The sequence below is a fragment of the Ranitomeya imitator genome, chromosome 7 (genome assembly GCF_032444005.1).
Source record: "Ranitomeya imitator isolate aRanImi1 chromosome 7, aRanImi1.pri, whole genome shotgun sequence".
Taxonomy (NCBI): domain Eukaryota; kingdom Metazoa; phylum Chordata; class Amphibia; order Anura; family Dendrobatidae; genus Ranitomeya; species Ranitomeya imitator.
This window is the reverse complement of record NC_091288.1, coordinates 72,372,124-72,394,093: the sequence shown is the minus strand read 5'-3', so window position 1 is coordinate 72,394,093 and position 21,970 is coordinate 72,372,124. Positions and strand designations below refer to the sequence as shown.

At 45.2% G+C, this 21,970-nt stretch overlaps 1 protein-coding gene across 28 annotated transcripts in view; it reads left to right on the top strand.

Annotated features, from left to right (window-relative positions):
* Nucleotides 1-6,743: 6,743 nt before the first annotated feature.
* The window catches only part of UNC80 (unc-80 homolog, NALCN channel complex subunit), a 256,402-nt gene continuing 241,175 nt past the window's right edge, over nt 6,744-21,970 (top strand). For 27 of the 28 annotated variants that reach the window (XM_069733439.1, XM_069733450.1, XM_069733457.1 and 24 more), the window contains exons 1-6: nt 6,752-6,924; nt 10,736-10,784; nt 16,216-16,372; nt 16,507-16,802; nt 16,912-17,035; nt 18,634-18,707. In XM_069733439.1, the coding sequence (XP_069589540.1) occupies nt 6,833-6,924; nt 10,736-10,784; nt 16,216-16,372; nt 16,507-16,802; nt 16,912-17,035; nt 18,634-18,707 (792 nt within the window). In that variant the 5' untranslated portion in view covers nt 6,752-6,832. Of the gene's footprint in view, nt 6,925-10,735; nt 10,785-16,215; nt 16,373-16,506; nt 16,803-16,911; nt 17,036-18,633; nt 18,708-21,970 lie in introns of all 28 variants that reach the window. The other variant, XM_069733446.1, reaches the window with a different exon arrangement.

Genomic DNA, 21,970 nt, shown 5'->3' with positions numbered 1-21,970 from the left:
ATATGGCAGCAGCGGCTCAGTATTGGGGTATCAGGTGCAGTAATAGGGACACATACGCCAGCAGCAGCTCAGTATTGGGGTATCAGGTGCAGTAATAGGGTCACATATGGCAGCAGCGGCTCAGTATTGGGGTATCAGGTGCAGTAATAGGGACATATACGGCAGCAGCGGCTCAGTATTGGGGTATCAGGTGCAGTAATAGGGACATATACGGCAGCAGAGGCTCAGTATTGGGGTATCAGGTGCAGTAATAGGGTCACATACGCCAGCAGCGGCTCAGTATTGGGGTATCAGGTGCAGTAATAGGGACACATACGGCAGCAGCGGCTCAGTATTGGGGTATCAGGGGCAGTAATAGGGACACATATGGCAGCAGCGGCTCAGTATTGGGGTATCAGGTGCAGTAATAGGGACACATACGCCAGCAGCAGCTCAGTATTGGGGTATCAGGTGCAGTAATAGGGTCACATATGGCAGCAGCGGCTCAGTATTGGGGTATCAGGTGCAGTAATAGGGACATATACGGCAGCAGCGGCTCAGTATTGGGGTATCAGGTGCAGTAATAGGGTCACATACGGCAGCAGCGGCTCAGTATTGGGGTATCAGGTGCAGTAATAGGGACACATACGGCAGCAGCGGCTCAGTATTGGGGTATCAGGTGCAGTAATAGGGTCACATACGGCAGCAGCGGCTCAGTATTGGGGTATCAGGTGCAGTAATAGGGTCACATACGGCAGCAGCGGCTCAGTATTGGGGTATCAGGTGCAGTAATAGGGTCACATACGGCAGCAGCGGCTCAGTATTGGGGTATCAGGTGCAGTAATAGGGACACATACGGCAGCAGAGGCTCAGTATTGGGGTATCAGGTGCAGTAATAGGGTCACATACGGCAGCAGTGGCTCAGTATTGGGGTATCAGGTGCAGTAATAGGGACACATACGGCAGCAGCGGCTCAGTATTGGGGTATCAGGTGCAGTAATAGGGTCACATACGGCAGCAGAGGCTCAGTATTGGGGTATCAGGTGCAGTAATAGGGACACATACGGCAGCAGAGGATCAGTATTGGGGTATCAGGTGCAGTAATAGGGACATATAGGGCAGCAGCGGCTCAGTATTGGGGTATCAGGTGCAGTAATAGGGTCACATACGGCAGCAGCGGCTCAGTATTGGGGTATCAGGTGCAGTAATAGGGACACATACGGCAGCAGCGGCTCAGTATTGGGGTATCAGGTGCAGTAATAGGGTCACATACGGCAGCAGCGGCTCAGTATTGGGGTATCAGGTGCAGTAATAGGGACACATACGGCAGCAGAGGCTCAGTATTGGGGTATCAGGTGCAGTAATAGGGTCACATACGGCAGCAGTGGCTCAGTATTGGGGTATCAGGTGCAGTAATAGGGACACATACGGCAGCAGAGGCTCAGTATTGGGGTATCAGGTGCAGTAATAGGGACACATATGGCAGCAGAGGCTCAGTATTGGGGTATCAGGTGCAGTAATAGGGACACATACGGCAGCAGCGGCTCAGTATTGGGGTATCAGGTGCAGTAATAGGGACACATACGGCAGCAGCGGCTCATTATTGGGGTATCAGGAGCAGTAATAGGGACACATACGCCAGCAGCGGCTCAGTATTGGGGTATCAGGTGCAGTAATAGGGACACATACGGCAGCAGCGGCTCAGTATTGGGGTATCAGGTGCAGTAATAGGGTCACATACGGCAGCAGCGGCTCAGTATTGGGGTATCAGGTGCAGTAATAGGGACACATACGCCAGCAGCGGCTCAGTATTGGGGTATCAGGTGCAGTAATAGGGTCACATACGGCAGCAGCGGCTCAGTATTGGGGTATCAGGGGAAGTAATAGGGACACATACGGCAGCAGCGGCTCAGTATTGGGGTATCAGGTGCACTAATAGGGACACATATGGCAGCAGCGGCTCAGTATTGGGATATCAGGGGCAGTAATAGGGACACATACGGCAGCAGCGGCTCAGTATTGGGGTATCAGGTGCAGTAATAGGGACACATACGGCAGCAGCGGCTCAGTATTGGGGTATCAGGGGAAGTACTAGGGACACATACGGCAGCAGCGGCTCAGTATCGGGGTATAAGGTGCAGTAATAGGGTCACATACGGCAGCAGCGGCTCAGTATTGGGGTATCAGGTGCAGTAATAGGGTCACATACGGCAGCAGCGGCTCAGTATTGGGGTATCAGGTGCAGTAATAGGGACACATACGGCAGCAGAGGCTCAGTATTGGGGTGTCAGGTGCAGTAATAGGGTCACATACGGCAGCAGTGGCTCAGTATTGGGGTATCAGGTGCAGTAATAGGGACACATACGGCAGCAGCGGCTCAGTATTGGGGTATCAGGTGCAGTAATAGGGTCACATACGGCAGCAGCGGCTCAGTATTGGGGTATCAGGTGCAGTAATAGGGACACATACGGCAGCAGAGGCTCAGTATTGGGGTATCAGGTGCAGTAATAGGGACATATAGGGCAGCAGCGGCTCAGTATTGGGGTATCAGGTGCAGTAATAGGGTCACATACGGCAGCAGCGGCTCAGTATTGGGGTATCAGGTGCAGTAATAGGGACACATACGGCAGCAGCGGCTCAGTATTGGGGTATCAGGTGCAGTAATAGGGTCACATACGGCAGCAGCGGCTCAGTATTGGGGTATCAGGTGCAGTAATAGGGACACATACGGCAGCAGAGGCTCAGTATTGGGGTATCAGGTGCAGTAATAGGGTCACATACGGCAGCAGTGGCTCAGTATTGGGGTATCAGGTGCAGTAATAGGGACACATATGGCAGCAGAGGCTCAGTATTGGGGTATCAGGTGCAGTAATAGGGACACATATGGCAGCAGAGGCTCAGTATTGGGGTATCAGGTGCAGTAATAGGGACACATACGGCAGCAGCGGCTCAGTATTGGGGTATCAGGAGCAGTAATAGGGACACATATGGCAGCAGCGGCTCAGTATTGGGATATCAGGTGCAGTAATAGGGACACATACGGCAGCAGCGGCTCAGTATTGGGGTATCAGGTGCAGTAATAGGGTCACATACGGCAGCAGCGGCTCAGTTTTGGGGTATCAGGTGCAGTAATAGGGACACATACGCCAGCAGCGGCTCGGTATTGGGGTATCAGGTGCAGTAATAGGGTCACATACGGCAGCAGCGGCTCAGTATCGGGGTATCAGGTGCAGTAATAGGGACATATACGGCAGCAGCGGCTCAGTATTGGGGTATCAGGGGCAGTAATAGGGACACATACGGCAGCAGCAGCTCAGTATCGGGGTATCAGGTGCAGTAATAGGGACATATACGGCAGCAGCAGCTCAGTATTGGGGTATCAGGGGAAGTAATAGGGACACATACGGCAGCAGCGGCTCAGTATTGGGGTATCAGGTGCAGTAATAGGGACACATACGCCAGCAGCGGCTCAGTATTGGGGTATCAGGGGAAGTACTAGGGACACATACGGCAGCAGCGGCTCAGTATCGGGGTATAAGGTGCAGTAATAGGGTCACATACGGCAGCAGCGGCTCAGTATTGGGGTATCAGGTGCAGTAATAGGGTCACATACGGCAGCAGCGGCTCAGTATTGGGGTATCAGGTGCAGTAATAGGGACACATACGGCAGCAGAGGCTCAGTATTGGGGTGTCAGGTGCAGTAATAGGGTCACATACGGCAGCAGTGGCTCAGTATTGGGGTATCAGGTGCAGTAATAGGGACACATACGGCAGCAGCGGCTCAGTATTGGGGTATCAGGTGCAGTAATAGGGTCACATACGGCAGCAGCGGCTCAGTATTGGGGTATCAGGTGCAGTAATAGGGACACATACGGCAGCAGAGGCTCAGTATTGGGGTATCAGGTGCAGTAATAGGGACATATAGGGCAGCAGCGGCTCAGTATTGGGGTATCAGGTGCAGTAATAGGGTCACATACGGCAGCAGCGGCTCAGTATTGGGGTATCAGGTGCAGTAATAGGGACACATACGGCAGCAGCGGCTCAGTATTGGGGTATCAGGTGCAGTAATAGGGTCACATACGGCAGCAGCGGCTCAGTATTGGGGTATCAGGTGCAGTAATAGGGACACATACGGCAGCAGAGGCTCAGTATTGGGGTATCAGGTGCAGTAATAGGGTCACATACGGCAGCAGTGGCTCAGTATTGGGGTATCAGGTGCAGTAATAGGGACACATATGGCAGCAGAGGCTCAGTATTGGGGTATCAGGTGCAGTAATAGGGACACATACGGCAGCAGCGGCTCAGTATTGGGGTATCAGGAGCAGTAATAGGGACACATATGGCAGCAGCGGCTCAGTATTGGGATATCAGGTGCAGTAATAGGGACACATACGGCAGCAGCGGCTCAGTATTGGGGTATCAGGTGCAGTAATAGGGTCACATACGGCAGCAGCGGCTCAGTTTTGGGGTATCAGGTGCAGTAATAGGGACACATACGCCAGCAGCGGCTCAGTATTGGGGTATCAGGTGCAGTAATAGGGTCACATACGGCAGCAGCGGCTCAGTATCGGGGTATCAGGTGCAGTAATAGGGACATATACGGCAGCAGCGGCTCAGTATTGGGGTATCAGGGGCAGTAATAGGGACACATACGGCAGCAGCAGCTCAGTATCGGGGTATCAGGTGCAGTAATAGGGACATATACGGCAGCAGCAGCTCAGTATTGGGGTATCAGGGGAAGTAATAGGGACACATACGGCAGCAGCGGCTCAGTATTGGGGTATCAGGTGCACTAATAGGGACACATATGGCAGCAGCGGCTCAGTATTGGGATATCAGGGGCAGTAATAGGGACACATACGCCAGCAGCCGCTCAGTATTGGGGTATCAGGTGCAGGTAATAGGGACACATACGGCAGCAGCGGCTCAGTATTGGGGTATCAGGGGAAGTAATAGGGACACATACGGCAGCAGCGGCTCAGTATCGGGGTATAAGGTGCAGTAATAGAGACACATATGGCAGCAGCGGCTCAGTATTGGGGTATCAGGTGCACTAATAGGGACACATATGGCAGCAGCGGCTCAGTATTGGGATATCAGGGGCAGTAATAGGGACACATACGGCAGCAGCGGCTCAGTATTGGGGTATCAGGTGCACTAATAGGGACACATATGGCAGCAGCGGCTCAGTATTGGGATATCAGGGGCAGTAATAGGGACACATACGGCAGCAGTGGCTCAGTATTGGGGTATCAGGTGCAGTAATAGGGACACATACGGCAGCAGCGGCTCAGTATTGGGGTATCAGGGGAAGTAATAGGGACACATATGGCAGCAGCGGCTCAGTATCGGGGTATAAGGTGCAGTAATAGGGGCACATACGGCAGCAGCGGCTCAGTATTGGGGTATCAGGGGCAGTTATAGGGACACATACGGCAGCAGCGGCTCAGTATTGGGGTATCAGGGGCAGTTATAGGGACACATACAGCACCAGTGGCTCAGTAATGGGGTATCGGGCAGTAATAGGGACACATACGGCAGCAGCGGCTCAGTATTGGGGTATCAGCAGGATGAGAAGTTTGTGCAGGTTCGGAAAAGATGGTGATGGGGCTGGAAATGTGAGAAATGAAATGTGTCTTTGCTGTTATCTCTGCGGATAAGTCCTGGCTGGAGAAGTTGTCATGTCGGTCGGTCAGAGGGAAAAGACAGGAAAAGTGAACGATTCCATCAGAAAGAATGTCAGCGGCAAGTCATTATCTGTAACTGTACTGTGATCTCTATATGTCCTGCAGGACTGGTATCTACCACTATATGTCACCATATGGCGGTAGTATCAGTGCTGGTCTGTGTATAGAGATTTATTTTCAATAACAGTTGGGTTATCTCCTGAAGTTCCCCTATACCCATCGTAGTTGTAATCATGGTTACCTCGTTAGGGGCCACAGGTGGGCACAGACAGAAAAGGGCCCAAGAGCTCCTAAAAATGCAAAATTGCACCTTATTTAAAGGTAGAAATGGGCCCCCTTATCTCTTTGGCTGCCGCACAGTTTGCACTAATGATATGTCCGCCTGTTAGGGGCCCACTCACATGTTTCGCCTTCCCCTAAGCTGAACCCCTAGCTACGCCTCTGGCTGAGATGTAACGCCTAATGCTGACATTTGTATGAATAAGGACTTAGATTAGGTCTGAAATACATAAGCAGCTTTTTCATTCCATTAGTGCGCCATAAAAAATGTTCTGGTATATTACACTCTGAAAAAATGTATAGTGTTCCTAACTGAAGCTCTAATGGGGAGTTCAGGTTCCTGAATGACTAATTTTTCTAATTAAACGTCAATGGAGAACTTTTATTTATTATTTTTGTCTGGAAAGGTTATCAAAAAGTCTCGGATAGACAATATCTATTAGAAATACATTGGAAAACGTAAAAAATGATTATGATTTTGAGTGATCCACGTCTACAGCCCATAGTTCTGATGTGAAGAGATCGACTGCATTCACTGTACAATGATGATAATTACAGATTGCATTACAAAATATTCTTTATAAGTTCCTTCAGCTTAAAAAAAAAAAAAAAAAAAAAAATTTTTGACTGATCCATATTTTTATGGAGTGTCCTGGAATTTTTGGACGGTTGTCAATCTTGCACATAGAAACTTTTTCTTTTTTTTCCTTGACATTCTGAGAGCAGAGCTGCAGTTCCACCCTCTGCCGCTAGGGACAGGGCACTGTCTACAAGGGGAGGTGCTGAACACTGAAAATCACAGGAGCAGACATCTTCCCTAGCAGGAGACAGGCAGCTGTGGATGAGAAGGGAGAAGTGGGCACCAGAGGCTTCCAGCAGCCTGCAAGATGGTGAAGAGGAAGAGTTCAGAGGGGCAGGAGCAGGAGAGACTGAGGGGGATTCCTCTTCCCATACAGATATTCCTGTGGAGACAGACTAGGTAAATACAGATTGGGTATATTCTCCATTTCTCAGCTCCATACACATCCTTCTTCCCTGTCAGACTCCATAGTAGTGGCTCTCAGACACAGGTACATCATTAATGACAATCCCTTTACTCATGTGTGTATATATTTATATATATAACACATAAATATATCTGTGCATCTGTATAATATGTCTACATTGTATCCGTCAGTTGTGTCTGAATGTTACCTATGATGTGTATATATATATATTTATAAATACATAGATGTGTTATAGCCCCCTATATACACTCCTGGCCACTTCTGCAGGTTCTCACCATTCATCATGTTCCTCTCCTTCACGCTGGTTTGCACATTATTTCCTTGGCACTTCCAGCCAGCAGATGTCTGTGCCGTATCTTTTATATCCCTCGTTATATCCCCTCACCCAGTGATATATTCAGCCATTGCAGTCCCCATTTAATGAATGTTCTTGCCTTATGTAACAGGAGACGGCAGCGTCCTAGATGTAGATGGGGAGATACATGATAGCAATTACATGGGTTTGCTTTGTGCTCTATTTCCTAATTAGTTTAGTTCTTATAAATACAATTGGGGTCATAATGTAAAAAGACCGATAAGAGGCTACACTATACTAATGGTTATAATATTATCTTTATTATTGTGGGCACCAGCTGTAAATTTCACAGTATTTATGGGTGGAATGGACCAATAAGTGCTGTTAAATATCTCTAATTTGATGTATAAGGGTTCACTTAAAATTGACATATACCGTTAAGTGTATATTGAATAGGTCCTACCAGGATCTCCCTTTATATTGCAGAGTTAGCTACCTCATTAATTGATTTTTTTTACTATATCATTTATTTTTTATTTATTTTAATCCTAACCACATATATAAGAGTTTATTGATGGATTCTGACAACTATGTTGAGATCTGCTATCAAATTCTGTGAAGGAAATGGTACTTACTGTGCAGATATATGCCAACCTAATACTGGAATATAAGGATTTATGCGACATGGTCCTTATATATAGAATGCAAAACTTACACTGCAGGATGATGTGCAGACAAAGCAGCAGGAGAGCAGAAGCTAATGAAAATGGAGTATTGGATACAGTGCTGTATGCCCAACTACCACCATGGATTATTGTGTCTCGTAGCTTTTGGGTACTTGCATAATGGAGCTTATTTTCCAGATACATAGTTGCATGTTTATTGTGAACACATTTTATTGTAACACAGTGTGTTTTGCTCAAGCCAGAGTGATCTGCTCTGTTGTGTGGTTCATAGTGTGACTTCAAGGATGCATGCATGAGTACCACTGATGGTAGAAACGTGTCCCTATCTCATGGCCAGCATGGGGATGCTGACGTGGCAAGAGCTGCGTGACATCAACATAGTCAGGGAGTGTGGATAAATATAGGATAAATATAGGTTACTCTCCCATCTTAATCAGAGACGTGTAGTGGAGTGTGGTCATTGTAGAGTTGGGTACAATCTACCAAGGAGACTCTTTAAATCTGATGCCCATGATTGTGTTTTGGGTCAGAAGGACCACTTGTTGATTGAACTGCCTCTTTTGGCAACCTATAATTACTACTATACCTAAAGACATCCCACGAGAACCCCCCCACACCCACCCAGTGCCCCAGATAAACCTCGCATGCTATTTTGGGACTGTGAAATATGGGACTAAGAAATTCCAGCAGATAAATCGGAATGACTACTTGTCCTCTCTAGCGAGAAGTCAAGTCCATAGTGGTTAATAAAAGTGTTGGTTGTACCCTAAAATGTGTTGTTATTATTATTATTATTATTATCAGCCTTCAGCTCGATCTCGAGCCATGACGACTTGATGGATGAATGCTTTCAAGTAAGATCGATCTTGTATAAGCCTAGATAAATCCACCAGGATCTTCTCCACCGTTATCTTGATTATATAAAGCCAACAGGTTGCTGGTCTTCCCTTACACCTTGTTTCTTCTATTCTTCCGACCATGATGTCCTTCTCCAGTTATTGCTCTCTTCATATGATGTGTCTAAAGTAGGCAAGTCGTCTCTTGATGATCTTGCTTTGAGTGTCAAGTCTGGCTTGATTTGTTCCTAAATTGATTTGTTTGCTCTTCTTGCCATCCATGTTATTGATAACATCCTTCTCCTTACAAATATGTCCCCAGGGTATCTGCTCATTCCCCCAGGAATTGTCCACAATCTAACTATGTGTGATTATGAACCAGTGGTCTAGGCAAATACAACCATTCCAGACACAGCGTCCCTCATCTCTTACATTCAAACACCTATTTTCTTTAGAAGGTGTGGAACAGCAAGCAGTAAAAAACATGGTTGATTTGGGTAAAAACGAACATTTATATCTCAAGGATGGTAGAGTACTTAAAGGATTTTGCCATCTCTGCCTGTCCTCTGGATGGAGTTGTATAGAGAAATTCCTGCCTCAACCAGTTGTCTTACTAGGAGTAATCTCACAGAAAAATGCCCAAATGCAATTTTCAAAATTACCATAAAAATTAACCTTTATTTTAAATATTAAAAACATATGTGTGCACTTGACAAAACCATCACCAATAGATGCAAGCGTACTACAGGAAAGGCCGGAACAGTGCCAAGCCCTACGCTCTCTAAGTGCCCCCTACCTGCCTGCGGAGGTTGGCACCCTATTTACCTACGCCGTGGCGCCCCCGCTCCTCGCCGGCTCTCCCTGCTAACCCTATAACACCCTAACGGGACAGGGAAAGAAGTACTCACATATACAATGTGTGGATGTAGATAACTTGGAGGGACATGGATATGTCAGTAAAAATATATCTAGCTAGAACTAGGGTTCTCAACTGACTTGGTGATCTGTGTCCCTTTACTCCCTATATATAATTTTTCTAGCCAGAAAAAGACAACGGCAGATAGGGACGCTTAATCAAAGATAGGATTAAACACATATGTGATTTTGGTCTATTTACACATATATAGTAGGGTTTCAAGATGGTGTTATACTAGTAGGGAAATGTATCCGCTGTAGTGTCAAGCATATCCCATGCCACCTTCTAATATTTCAGTACCACACTGCAGCATTATACTTCCAATAAATGCCTAGAGCAGCCATATATTAACCCATTAATCAATGACATAGTTATTTTTGACCCCAATGCAGACCAAAACACTAAACCACATTATGTCTTATGTAAATATCATATCCCTTTAGACTCAACGCGTTTCTCCCCTTCTAATTCAAAGAGGTTCATCAGGAGTAGATCCAGATAATAAAGGGTTACTTAGCTTGTGTACAAATTCAGCATGTCAGCAATGTAGATAGCTGCACCACCGGGCCGATCCCCTATCCATGTAGGGCTTGTAGCCGTGTAGCCAGCGAGGAGCAGGGGCGCCACGGCGTAGGTAAATAGGGTGCCAACCTCCGCAGGCAGGTAGGGGGCACTTAGAGAGCGTAGGGCTTGGCACTGTTCCGGCCTTTCCTGTAGTACGCTTGCATCTATTGGTGATGGTTTTGTCAAGTGCACACATATGTTTTTAATATTTAAAATAAAGGTTAATTTTTATGGTAATTTTGAAAATTGCTTTTGGGGATTTTTCTGTGAGAGTAGTCCAATTTACCCCATGCATTTATATATCTTTGACTGTGAGAGCTTACTAGGAGTAACCCTTCAAAATAAGATATATCAGATAATTTTGGGTGTGTGAGGGGGTTTATACCTGCAGTTTGCTCACCAGTAAATCCACCTTTCATGATAGGGGAAGATTAATTGCATTTGTAATTCCAGCCTATACTTATCTGAGTCATGTTTTCTTTTCAGTGCATTTTTAAGACCAAAGCTTGGCAAGCAGTATGAAGCCTCTTGTGTGGTACGTACCGTCGATGTATGATTATTTTGGGGGTGATAATTTGTATGTTGCTTTACAGTTAGTATGGGAGGTAGTAATAGCTATTGCTGTGCAGCTACTTACCTGGCAGTGTTTGTAAGAAATATATCATTGTTAAGCCGACCGAAGACATAAGATCTTATGCCTTTGGGGACCATTGTAACAACATGGATGGGACAAGTTGTTGTTGACCTGCCTGTTATACAGTTTGTAGCTGCCATAATTAAAATAATTGCCCATGTAGAAATCACAGGCAACTTTCTTTCCCATCTTAAAGGCCCCCATACACACATTATAGTAATCTCAGTCAAAACCGCCGATATCGATGTATTCTAACGTGTATGGAGTCTCTTGACTCATCTGTTGGGAGATAAGGATCCGGCATGTTTAATTTCGGATTGCCGTTCCTTTTATCCAGGAACAGGCTGCCACCAGAGATGTCTACAGCCACCCTCTCATACAGAACTAAAGAGCCAAGCGAGCACTCCTGTGTATGGGGGAGCAAACCGAGAGAGCTGAACCATCATTTGCCTGACAGCAATCTAAAGTGTATGGGAGACTTAACTGAGAGCATGCCCATTTGGATTGGACAGATGGATATTTTATTTCTTTAGCACACTGTATAAAGTCATTGACTGATCTATTTAATGAATCAGTAGAATCAGGTTAAATGCAGGGAAACTTGCAATACCACAGGAAAACCAACTAGAAGAAAAAAATGTGTTTTTCAAGATCTTCAGTAAAATTGCTCTTTATTGAAAAATAACTTAAAAAGTAATAACTTCAGTACCAACCATAACTAGCAAACGTGTTTCTGACTATTGGCCTTAGTTATTGCATATAAAATAGTGAATTGATAAGCCAATTAAATATTTTATTTGCAATGTCTAAAGATGGCAGTCTGAAACACGTTTGCTAGTTATGGTCGGTACTGGAGTTGAGACTTACGAAATGATTATTCAATAAAGAGCAATTTTACTGAATATATCGATGTTGAAATTCCCTTTGTTCTAAGCAATGGTACATGGTCTGTCTGTTACCATGGACTGGTGCTCTGATTAAGTGGTAAGACAGCTGAACTAATAATCAGAGTAAACAGGGAAGCAAGCTCAGTTTCCTTATTCTGGTTTGTTGCTATATTATTGGCTGGGACTTTGGCTGTCGCTGCAGACAGGTTCCTGTTGCACATCAGTTTTGCACATATACTATTTTCACCTCGTCAGAAGTTTCACATGGAAAACTTTTCAAAGATGTATGTGTGACCAAGAGCATTGCTAGAATAATAACAGATCAGGTGCAAAAGACCAATTGCTGATGCACGTACTTCCCTCCCCCACACCAAAAGCAAATTGTACATGTGGCTTAGAATCTGTCCCTGGATGGATTACTTTTTAATTAAATTCAGTGCTACAGACATATAGGAGAATACAGAACTGATTACAATCCCACACAAAATGTAACACAGTAACATCAAATGACTAATTATGCATCTCTTATTGTAGATGTTCTCTTTTCTCATCACCATTTGGCCCAAACTGTCAAGAAAGCTTTTTCTAGCCATGACTTACTCTCCATCATAGTGCCCTAATTGTGTTATTATGGTGCTACTCCTAATACTGTGCTACTGTGGCTAATGTGCCGCATGTTCTGAGAGCAATTAGTGCACCATCATCAATATGAATATCAGTGGTGTTTATGTATGCAAGTGTAACGTGGCACGGGGTGGTAGCCATGGGTGAAGTACTGATTTCTACTCCTCCTCACGCTACATGAATGTGAGGGGGCTGACTGGGTGTCTGAACTTTAGCTAACTCTGCAAGTGGCAATACCGGACGGAGCAAGAGTTCACATATACCACATGTCTTCGATCACATCTGCAATCCATCGAGCTATGGTGTTAGTTGTATTTGTCACCTTCACAGGGGTAGCAGCCGATTTATGGGATGGTGGGGAGCACTTGAACCTGTAAGGCTAGCAGCTTCTTGGCTCTTTCATGGGCCGTGAACCAAGCTGGGGTGAAGAGCCTGATCTCCAGCTCTAGTCCAGCATTTGACTGCCTTCTCCACCAGACCATCCAGCATTTTCTCTCCTTCAGGCGGCCCGACTCAGTCTTTTTTGCCCCAAACCACAGTCTGAAATGGAGGCTGACACTGTCTGCAATGGTATCCGCAAGCAGGACACTATCATTCCACCAGTTAGGCGAGCAATCAACCCCTTAAAAGTGTCAGTGTTGTCCTAAAGTTCCTGAACCAACAGCTCTATAAACTATCGCTCTCTCTTCCACCAACTGACTGTGTGCTACGCATAGGGCCTATTTCCGCCATCACAAGCTGTTGCTGGATCACTGTATAGTACTGCTCACTCCTCAAATTCCAGCAGACTATTGGCGTTGGCATCCTCGTTGCCACGCATCTTATATCGCCCATCACCGCTCCGCCTTTCACTCGGTGGCATCTCATTTGGCACGCAATCCCATTTTTCTAGCATTTCCGCCTGTGTTCCATTGTCATACTTTGATGAGTGGGTCTTTTTCCACTTTATTCTCTTTAGGCAGGCGTATTTTGCTGTAGACTGGTGTTTCCTGTTGAGGTTCTTAGCACCCTTTAATTATTCTCTACACCAATAACCACAATCTCGTGCTGTGTCACTAACCACTATCTTACAGTTTGTGCCCAACACCATCTTAGACCACGTTGTGTTTGCCAACTTCCATGTAACTCGAATTTTCCCCGCATCTCTTCTTTCTCTCTATTGCGAGACTTGATCCTGCTGACTACACCGAGTGTTCCATGGTGTAGGGCGGTAACCATGGGTGAAGTTCCTGTATATAGTATATAGTATAAGTGTACAGGTAATATACTAACTCATCAGTAATGTCTCTAGTTGAAGTCCTTCATCTTCACTTTTCTAATTTCATCCAGTGCAGACCACCATCACTTCTTCCAGCCAGGACTCATCACTGCTCAAAATAGCACACAGTTATCTAGAGCACCGCTTCCAGAGCACATTCCCCATATTTTCCCCTATTTCTACACTACGCCAGATGAAGAAAAGAAGTGACATAGTGTAGCCCTGCACAGTAACAACCCCCCCACTGAAAACAGTATCCTCAAAAATAAAATCCATCACAGCAGTAATAATAGCCCTTAATTAGCCCCTACAATAACAATGTCCCACATCCCCCCTTCCTGTTATAACATCCCCAATCGTGGCCCACTTGTGTTTCACTCCTGGCCCCCTTGTGTCTCATTCCTGGCCCCCTTGTGTCTTATTTCTGGTACCTTGTGTCTCATTCCTGGCCCCCGTGTCTTATTCCTGGCACCCTGTGTCTCATACCTGGCCCATGTGTCTCATACCTGGCCCATGTGTCTCATTCCTGGCCCCATATGTCTCATTCCTGACCCAATGTGTCTCCATCCTGCCCCCATATGTCTCCATCCTGCCCCCATATGTTCTTCCATCCTAGCTCCATGTGTCTCCATCCTGTCCCATATGGCCTCATATTATCTCCCATCCTGGTCCCATATGTCTCCATCATGCCCCCAGGCCCCATTTGATCTCTCATCCTGGCCCCATATGATCTCCCATCCTGGCCCCATATGATCTCCCATCCTGGCCCCTATGATCTCCCATCCTGTTCCCATGTATCTCCATCTTGCCCGCAGGCCCCATATAATCTCCTATTCTGGCCCTATATGATCTCTGTAATCATGAAATACCCTAAAGACAAGAAATTTTATTAAATATAAATCTAAAATGCCAACAACCAATGGCACACCAAGAACAACACACCGTGAACAAACTAGAGTGGGGGGAAAGGCAGTCCCTATTCAATGTCTATGCTGTATAGCTGCCTATCTGCGGGGGTAGGCACCCTAGGGGAAGCGTTGTGGCACCCCCGCTCCGCGATGGCTGACCCTGGGGTCCCTAGATTGACCCTGATAATCCCACAGGGTCCCACTACCCAAACAATATTGCACTGAAGGTACCCCTATATACTATACATAGACCAATCCTGTGTCTAGGGAGACCTAGGCCCCACTCCGTGCACATTTAAAAACAGCAAGAGAACATGTAACTTAGGCGTATCGGTGGCAAAATTTGCAACGTAGCCCTGATAGTATATATACTTATACAGAAAGCTAAGCAGACAATAGGCGGGCGGCAGTGCATCCGAACGATGAGTATCAAATATTGATGGCTTGATGGCCTTTAGCTCCTGCAATATATCTATATACCTAAAACGTATCAAACAGATCTGAAACGTGCTGTTTATCATTGTATGTATGCACAACGTTATGAATTGGGCTAAACATGTGCCACGGCACTGGAATGGCAGCCAATGATACTGTGGCCAGCTATGCTAGGTACCTGTGCTAAAGAGTTATGGAATAATTGATCAAACGACTCTTGAACATATGGAGTAGCATTTCTGGCATAATGCCAGCACTTTTGATGAATTTGACAGGTAGGGGAAGCCATGCCCCATCCTATATTGTCTCTGCCCCTTTTGGTGGAGCTGCTTTAAACTGGAGTGAAAACGCCAAAAGTCACAACATTTTTGCACAACCCTGCTTTGCAATTTTGCAAAGCATTTTATGCCACTTTTCCGGTGTAAAAGTCTTGATTAAGTGCAGGCTATATCCCTTGAACGGTAACTGGTGTTTAAAGCATCACTCTAGCTTTTTTTTATTTCAGCACTTGACTGGTGACACTAATCTAAGTTCCCTGCCCCATGTCTTATACTTACCAGCCGCCGCCTTCATCTGTTTCTGGCACCAATCCGGTTGTCTTCTACAGATTATCACTTACCAGTTTACCGGATTGCTTCAGTGTTTGCTGTGCTAGTCGGAAGCAACAACTCAATATAAGTCTATGAGAGCCAGAATGAGGCCAGAACAAGGGTGTCAAAGACTTACATTGAGAGCTTGTTACCGCTACCTCTGACTTCCAAGTAGTTAGAAGTTGCAGTCACAAGATGGTGGCGATGAACCGAAGAGGCACCGGGAACAGCTGAAGACAGCAGCTGGTAAATATAAGAAAAGGATCAGGGGACTTAGATTATTTTCATCACTCCAGCGCTGAAATTTAAAAAACGGCTGGAGTTGTGTTTTTTTAAAGAAAAAAATCAGATTACTTGGGGGAGTTGCGGAAATAAAATATTCCATTGTAGTCTGGAAAGCATTCTGAGTAATGACATGTAGATGAAATAAATAGAGCACATTCTTCGCAAATAATTATATTCAATGGGAAATTGTTGATTTGTATTTAATCTGTGTAGACTAATCCTTGCTTTATTTTTAATACTTTGTACTTAATTCACAAGTGTGTACAGGGTCTTGGAATACATTTGAGTTGAACACCTTTTCTGTGTTAATATATTTAATTTTACTTGTGTTTTTTTCCTCATAAGTCATTTGAAAGAGTTCTTGTTGAGAATAAGCTCCATGGCCTCTCCCCGGCCCTTTCTGAGGCCATCCAAAGTATCTCCAGATGGGAATTAGTCCAGGCCGCACTGCCGCATGTGTTACACTGCACAGCCACGCTGCTCTCCAACAGAAACAAGCTAGGTTGGTAGTCAACACGTTGTTTGCTTTGTGTGCCATAACAAGGTAGCATATACAGTATGCAAAGCTATAATGTAATATGTAAACTTGAACATGGAAGTGGTCATCTAAATCTGTTTTGCTGCTTTGTTTCACAGGGCACCAGGATAAGCTTGGCGTTGCAGAAACCAAGCTTCTACACACACTTCACTGGATGCTTCTGGAAGCTCCTCAGGATTGCAGCAATGATAGGTTTGGCAGTGACAGAAGCTCCAGCTGGGGGGGAGGTAGTGGTGCTTTCATCCACCAGGAAAATCAAGGTTCTCCAGGGCACTCCAGGCATAGCAACGCAAATGAAGAAGATGAGAACAATCGAAGGAAGTTTCTCCAAAATTCCATGGCTACAGTGGAGCTCTTCGTTTTTTTATTTGCTCCTCTAGTTCACAGGATTAAAGTAAGCAGCACCTTTATGAAGAAGCTTCTGTTTCCAAGTTGTTATAAACATTGATATTATCCCTCGGTTAACTACAGTATGTTTTACTAATATATTATTGTCTTTTCAGGAATCAGACCTGACATTTCGCCTTGCTAGTGGTCTAGTTATTTGGCAACCAATGTGGGAACATAGACATCCAGAAGTTTCTGCTTTTACGGCACTGGTGAAACCCATTCGGAACATTATTACAGGTAACTTTGTCCTTTTTGTAAGCAAAAAAAACTAGTTTACACAAATATAATTGTACTGAATCATGGCCAGTGATATTGTAATTGTAACAGTTCCCTTTTTCCAGATTTCCAGTAAACAATGCTCTCTTTACAAGCAAGGACATTCTGCTCTTGCGGACCTTAGTGCTCTGGGTACTTCAGTCAAGCAGGTTGCACGGTGTCATGTAACTGATGCCTCGGCAAGGCTGTCTGGGTAACGCCACAGTCATACTTTCAGTATTTGCTCAGTATTTTACCACAGTATTTGTAAGTAAAAAAAAAGGAGTGGGTGATAAATACAGGAGTGGTGACATGTTTCTATTAGGCTAAGTGCACACGTTGCAGAATTGCCGCGGAAATTTCTCTCCTGCCGCTGGTATATTGCATGCGTATTCCCGCTAAACACTAGCGTTTTGCAAGCGTAATTAGCTTGCAGAATGCTAGCATTTTCCAAGCGATCTGTAGCATCGCTTGGAAAACTGATTGACAAGTTGGTCACACTTGTCAAACATAGTGTTTGACAAGTGTGACCAACTTTTTACTATTGATGCTGCCTATGCAGGATCAATAGTAAAAAGGATATAATGTTAAAAATAAAAAAAAAATTAAAAAATGGGCATTCTCACCTTCCGACGGCCCCCAATCTCCTCAGCGCTGCACGCGGCGGCTTCTGTTCCCAGGGATGCTGTGTGCGAAGGACCTGGGATGACATCACGGTCACGTGACTGCGACGTCATCCCAGGTCCTTCGCACACAGCATCCCGCGTGCACCGCTGAGAGACGGGAGGACTCCAGGGCCATCAGAAGGTGAGTATATCATTATTTTTTATTTTAATTCTTTTTTTCTAACAGTGATATGGTGCCCAGTCCGTGGAGGAGAATCTCCTTTCCTCCACCCTGGGTACCATCCGCACATGATCCGCTTACTTCCCGCGTGGTGGGCATAGCCCCATGCGGGAAGTAAGTGGATCAATGCATTCCTATGTGTGTGGAATCCCTGCGATTCCGCAAATTAATGAACATGCTGCGTTTTTTTCCGGAATGCGTTTCCGCTCCGGAAAAAAACGCAGCATGTGCATACAAAATGCAAAATGCAGATTGCATTCTTTTAATAGGATGCTTAATGTGAGTGTTTTTTGCGCAGTTTTATTGCGTTTTTATAGCGAAAAAAACAATAAAAATCCGGAACGTGTGCACACAGCCTTATACTTTTCCTATGATTGTTCCACTCCTGGTTTTGGCTTACAAATCCTGATAAAATAGTAACTAAATATTGAACTTGTGAAAGTGGCCTAATTGTGATTATTTTGATTTGAAGCATTAGCATTAATTAGAACCATTGGAACCATTAATTGGAAACATTAGGACTTAGTAATGGGGGCATTGTACCAAAATTGGTGCAAAGGAAAAATGGAGCAGTTGTTCACAGAAATCATTTATATATAGGGTATATATATATTTTTTTAAGAGACTCTTTGGAAAATAAAAGACTGCACAACTTTTCCTTTTAACAAATCTTCTCCATTCAGTCTATGTTTCATATCCTGTTTAAGAAATTATTATGTTTACCTGCATTTTAGCAAAAAGAAGTTCTCCATGTAACAGTCAGAACAAAGTGGTAGATTCCCCAAAGCAGAGTACAGGCCTCAAAGAGGTAAGACATGTACCAGTTTTGTTCTGTTTATTCACTTCAGTACAGCTAGCAAGTAACCTGACTAAATTGAGTATAAGGCAAAAAAAAAACACTGTCCAAGAATTATGATCACTATTAATATGAGGTGGATGTGCAACATCCGTTTAGAAAGATGTAAAGTTTATGGAGCAGAGCAGCACAGCTCCTAAGGAAGAATCATCGCTATCAAAAAAGTCTGTTGCGGCCATGGCCAGGCCAAGCAAACTGTTGCGTGCAACGATGTGGATTTGTGGACCCACTGTGCCACAGGGCCGGGCCTGCCCAGGAAAGGGCATAACTAAGCGGCTACCAGGTGTTCACTGGAGCTCCTGATGGTGGAGACAGGATGGGCTGCAGGTAGCTGCCAGGTACCGCTCCTCAGTAAAGCCCGTTACTGCACCTGCTGTCTGGTACGCTGACAATGATTAGGGCTAGGTCTCCATTTAGACTAGTAGGTTCTTGCACCTCTACAGAACGATTACTGACATGGATTCATGCTCGGTTCAGACATGTCGGTCTAGGATTCTAGATCAGGGTTTGTTCGCACACGAACCAGGCAACAATGTTCAGGACTGACTGCTACGGGACCAGGGAATGAAGTTCAGGTACTGGCAGCTCCGAGACCAGGGGACAACGGATACAAAAGTGGCCACACCGGGACCAGTGGATGAGGTTCAGGACACTGGCCTCACAACGCACAACTAGCACACTTCACTTACTAATGATTCAACTCTTTGCTTGGAGACTCCCGAGGGGGAGAGGGAGTCTTTTATACAAGCTGCCTCCCAGGCAGGTATGGACTGGGGCTGAAATTCAGTCCTGGCATTTGAAATCACACAGGCCCTTGTTGTCCCCATCCCCATGAACCAGATGGGATATATTACTAATATTACCCTGGATGGAGAAAAAGAAGATTTACTACAAGACCGGTATTTCCAATGATACCTGTGGCCTGCTGGGGTAAGAGACTGAGTCAGCGACTTTGTGCTCCATCACAACTCATAACAGCATGGGTGTCTTGAGAACACCAATTCTGTTAACAACGTAGCAGACAAGGCAGCCCATCACCTGACAGGCCCTTCTGGCTTTTGCCAGAATTGCCAGATGGCCAGTCCAGCCCAGTCATCTTGTAGTAGCACTTACTTATACTAATTGCCTCTCAAGTACAAACTGAGGGCATTTACTATATGCGCGCACTGCCGATTTATGAGCAGGGGAGCGCCTGTGCGCACTAGGTGCGGGCACTGTGGCGTGCACACACAGGAAGCAGGATAACGATGAGGACCGTGCCGAGGAGAAGGCAGTGAGTAAGCTGGTGTTGTTACAAAACTGCAGCACAGAACTAGGAGAGATGGGGGAAAGCTGACCATGCACTAAGACTAGGCTGGAACCCTACGATGGAGTGGGCGACCCATTCCTTGCAAATAGACCCACCGACGATCCTGGTCTAAACTCTGTGAAGACCTATAGATAAGGGAAAGGAGGTCCCTAAAAGATCTAAGGACTGGGTACAAAAAACAGGTCATCTCCTAATAGGAAACACAGAGAAGGCTGCAAAAACAAACTGAAAACAGAAACAAAAGATAGCAGAACCAGAGGTCCCAGAACTGCACAATATCAAACACAGAATGCTGTCTAAGCACCTAGCCAGAACTCTAGTGGATTAACACTGTCGTACAGCAAGGAATGGGAGGCAGGTGCTGGGTAATAAAGGATGATCCAATCACCTGACCAAGACAACCCAGCACCAGGGGAAAAAGACCAGCAGCCAGAAAACCACAGCAAGATGGCGGATGGTCAAAACAAAACAGATTCTAACAGGTGTCCCTGCATGGAGGGGGAAAGGGACACCATGCAGCCACGGCATCAATAATGCTAAATAGTGGACATTTGCTGTTTGTGCAAGAGATAACCAGGAGTACATACAAGAGAAGAACGAAGCAGTAGACCACTGGTAAGTCCCTATTGATTCCTTACGAATGGTTAATCATTTTATAAGACAGCACTTAGCCACTGGTTTACATTTTGCAACTTAACTAAAAAAAACAATCTGTCACGTGTATCCTAACAGCAGCAATTATTCAGTATTTAGTGGTTTTATGCCTCCACAAAGTTACTAATCTTTTGCCAGTTTTAATTATTCATGATGATTAGTGAGAAAAGGAAAATCCTGATGAAATGTAATGACATTGATTGTATTATCATGCTAATTTAGAGAGAGGATAATAGTTAGGAGTAGTGATGAGTGAGTATACCCGTTGCTCGGGTTTTCTCGAGCATGCTCGGGTGATCTCCGAGTATTTGTAAGTGCTTGGAGATTTAGTTTTTGTTGACACAGCTGCATGATTTACAGCTGCTAGACAGGCTGAATACATGTGAGGAATGCCTGGTTGCTAGGGAATCCCCACATTTAATCAAGCTGTGTAGCAGCTGTAAATCATTCAGCTGAGGTGAGGAAAACTAAATCTCCGATTAGTTACAAATACTCGGAGACCACCCAAACGTGCTCGGGAAAACCTGAGCAACGAGTATACTCGCTCATCACTAGTTAGGAGTTGTCCCACAATTAACATTACATTTCTCTGTTTGATCATGCAAAAAAAACATAGATTTTCAATTGGAATCATTTAACTAAAGTATGTATGAATGTAAAAGATATAGCCAATAGTGCTAATAATAGCAAAGATACTGTATAAGCGATTGCTATGCTCTAGGACAGAGGTCCTAATCTTTTCTGACCTTGGCAGCCACATTCAGCTCTGACCCCATTCACAGTAGTGACACCCAGAGCCCCCTATTACCAGTATAATGACAGCCAAAGCTTTTCCACTGAAGTCACATCAAGGCAGTATACCAAGCTCCAGGGTTTCCTATCTTACCCCAATTCAGATCTGCTCTTCAGCACAGGGCTACACACAAAAGTCACCGTCTAGAGATCTACTCTTAAAGGGAACCTGTCAGCAGGATTGTGCACAGTAACCTACAGATGCTGCCAGGTCGGCGCCGTTATTATACTGATTAAAATGGTACCTGGTGATGAAATCCGTCTTGTGGTTTTTTGTTTAATCTTTATTTTCAGTTTTCAGTTAATGAGATTCTTGGGGCGGCCTGTGGGGGGGTCTTCATGTGGTGCTCTGCTTACATATTCATCCTTATGCCTTGTGACAAGTTACTGATCCCTCAGCGACCTGCCCCCTATTTTACATCATGAATACCTGTACTTACTGCAACAAAAAAAACCTTCT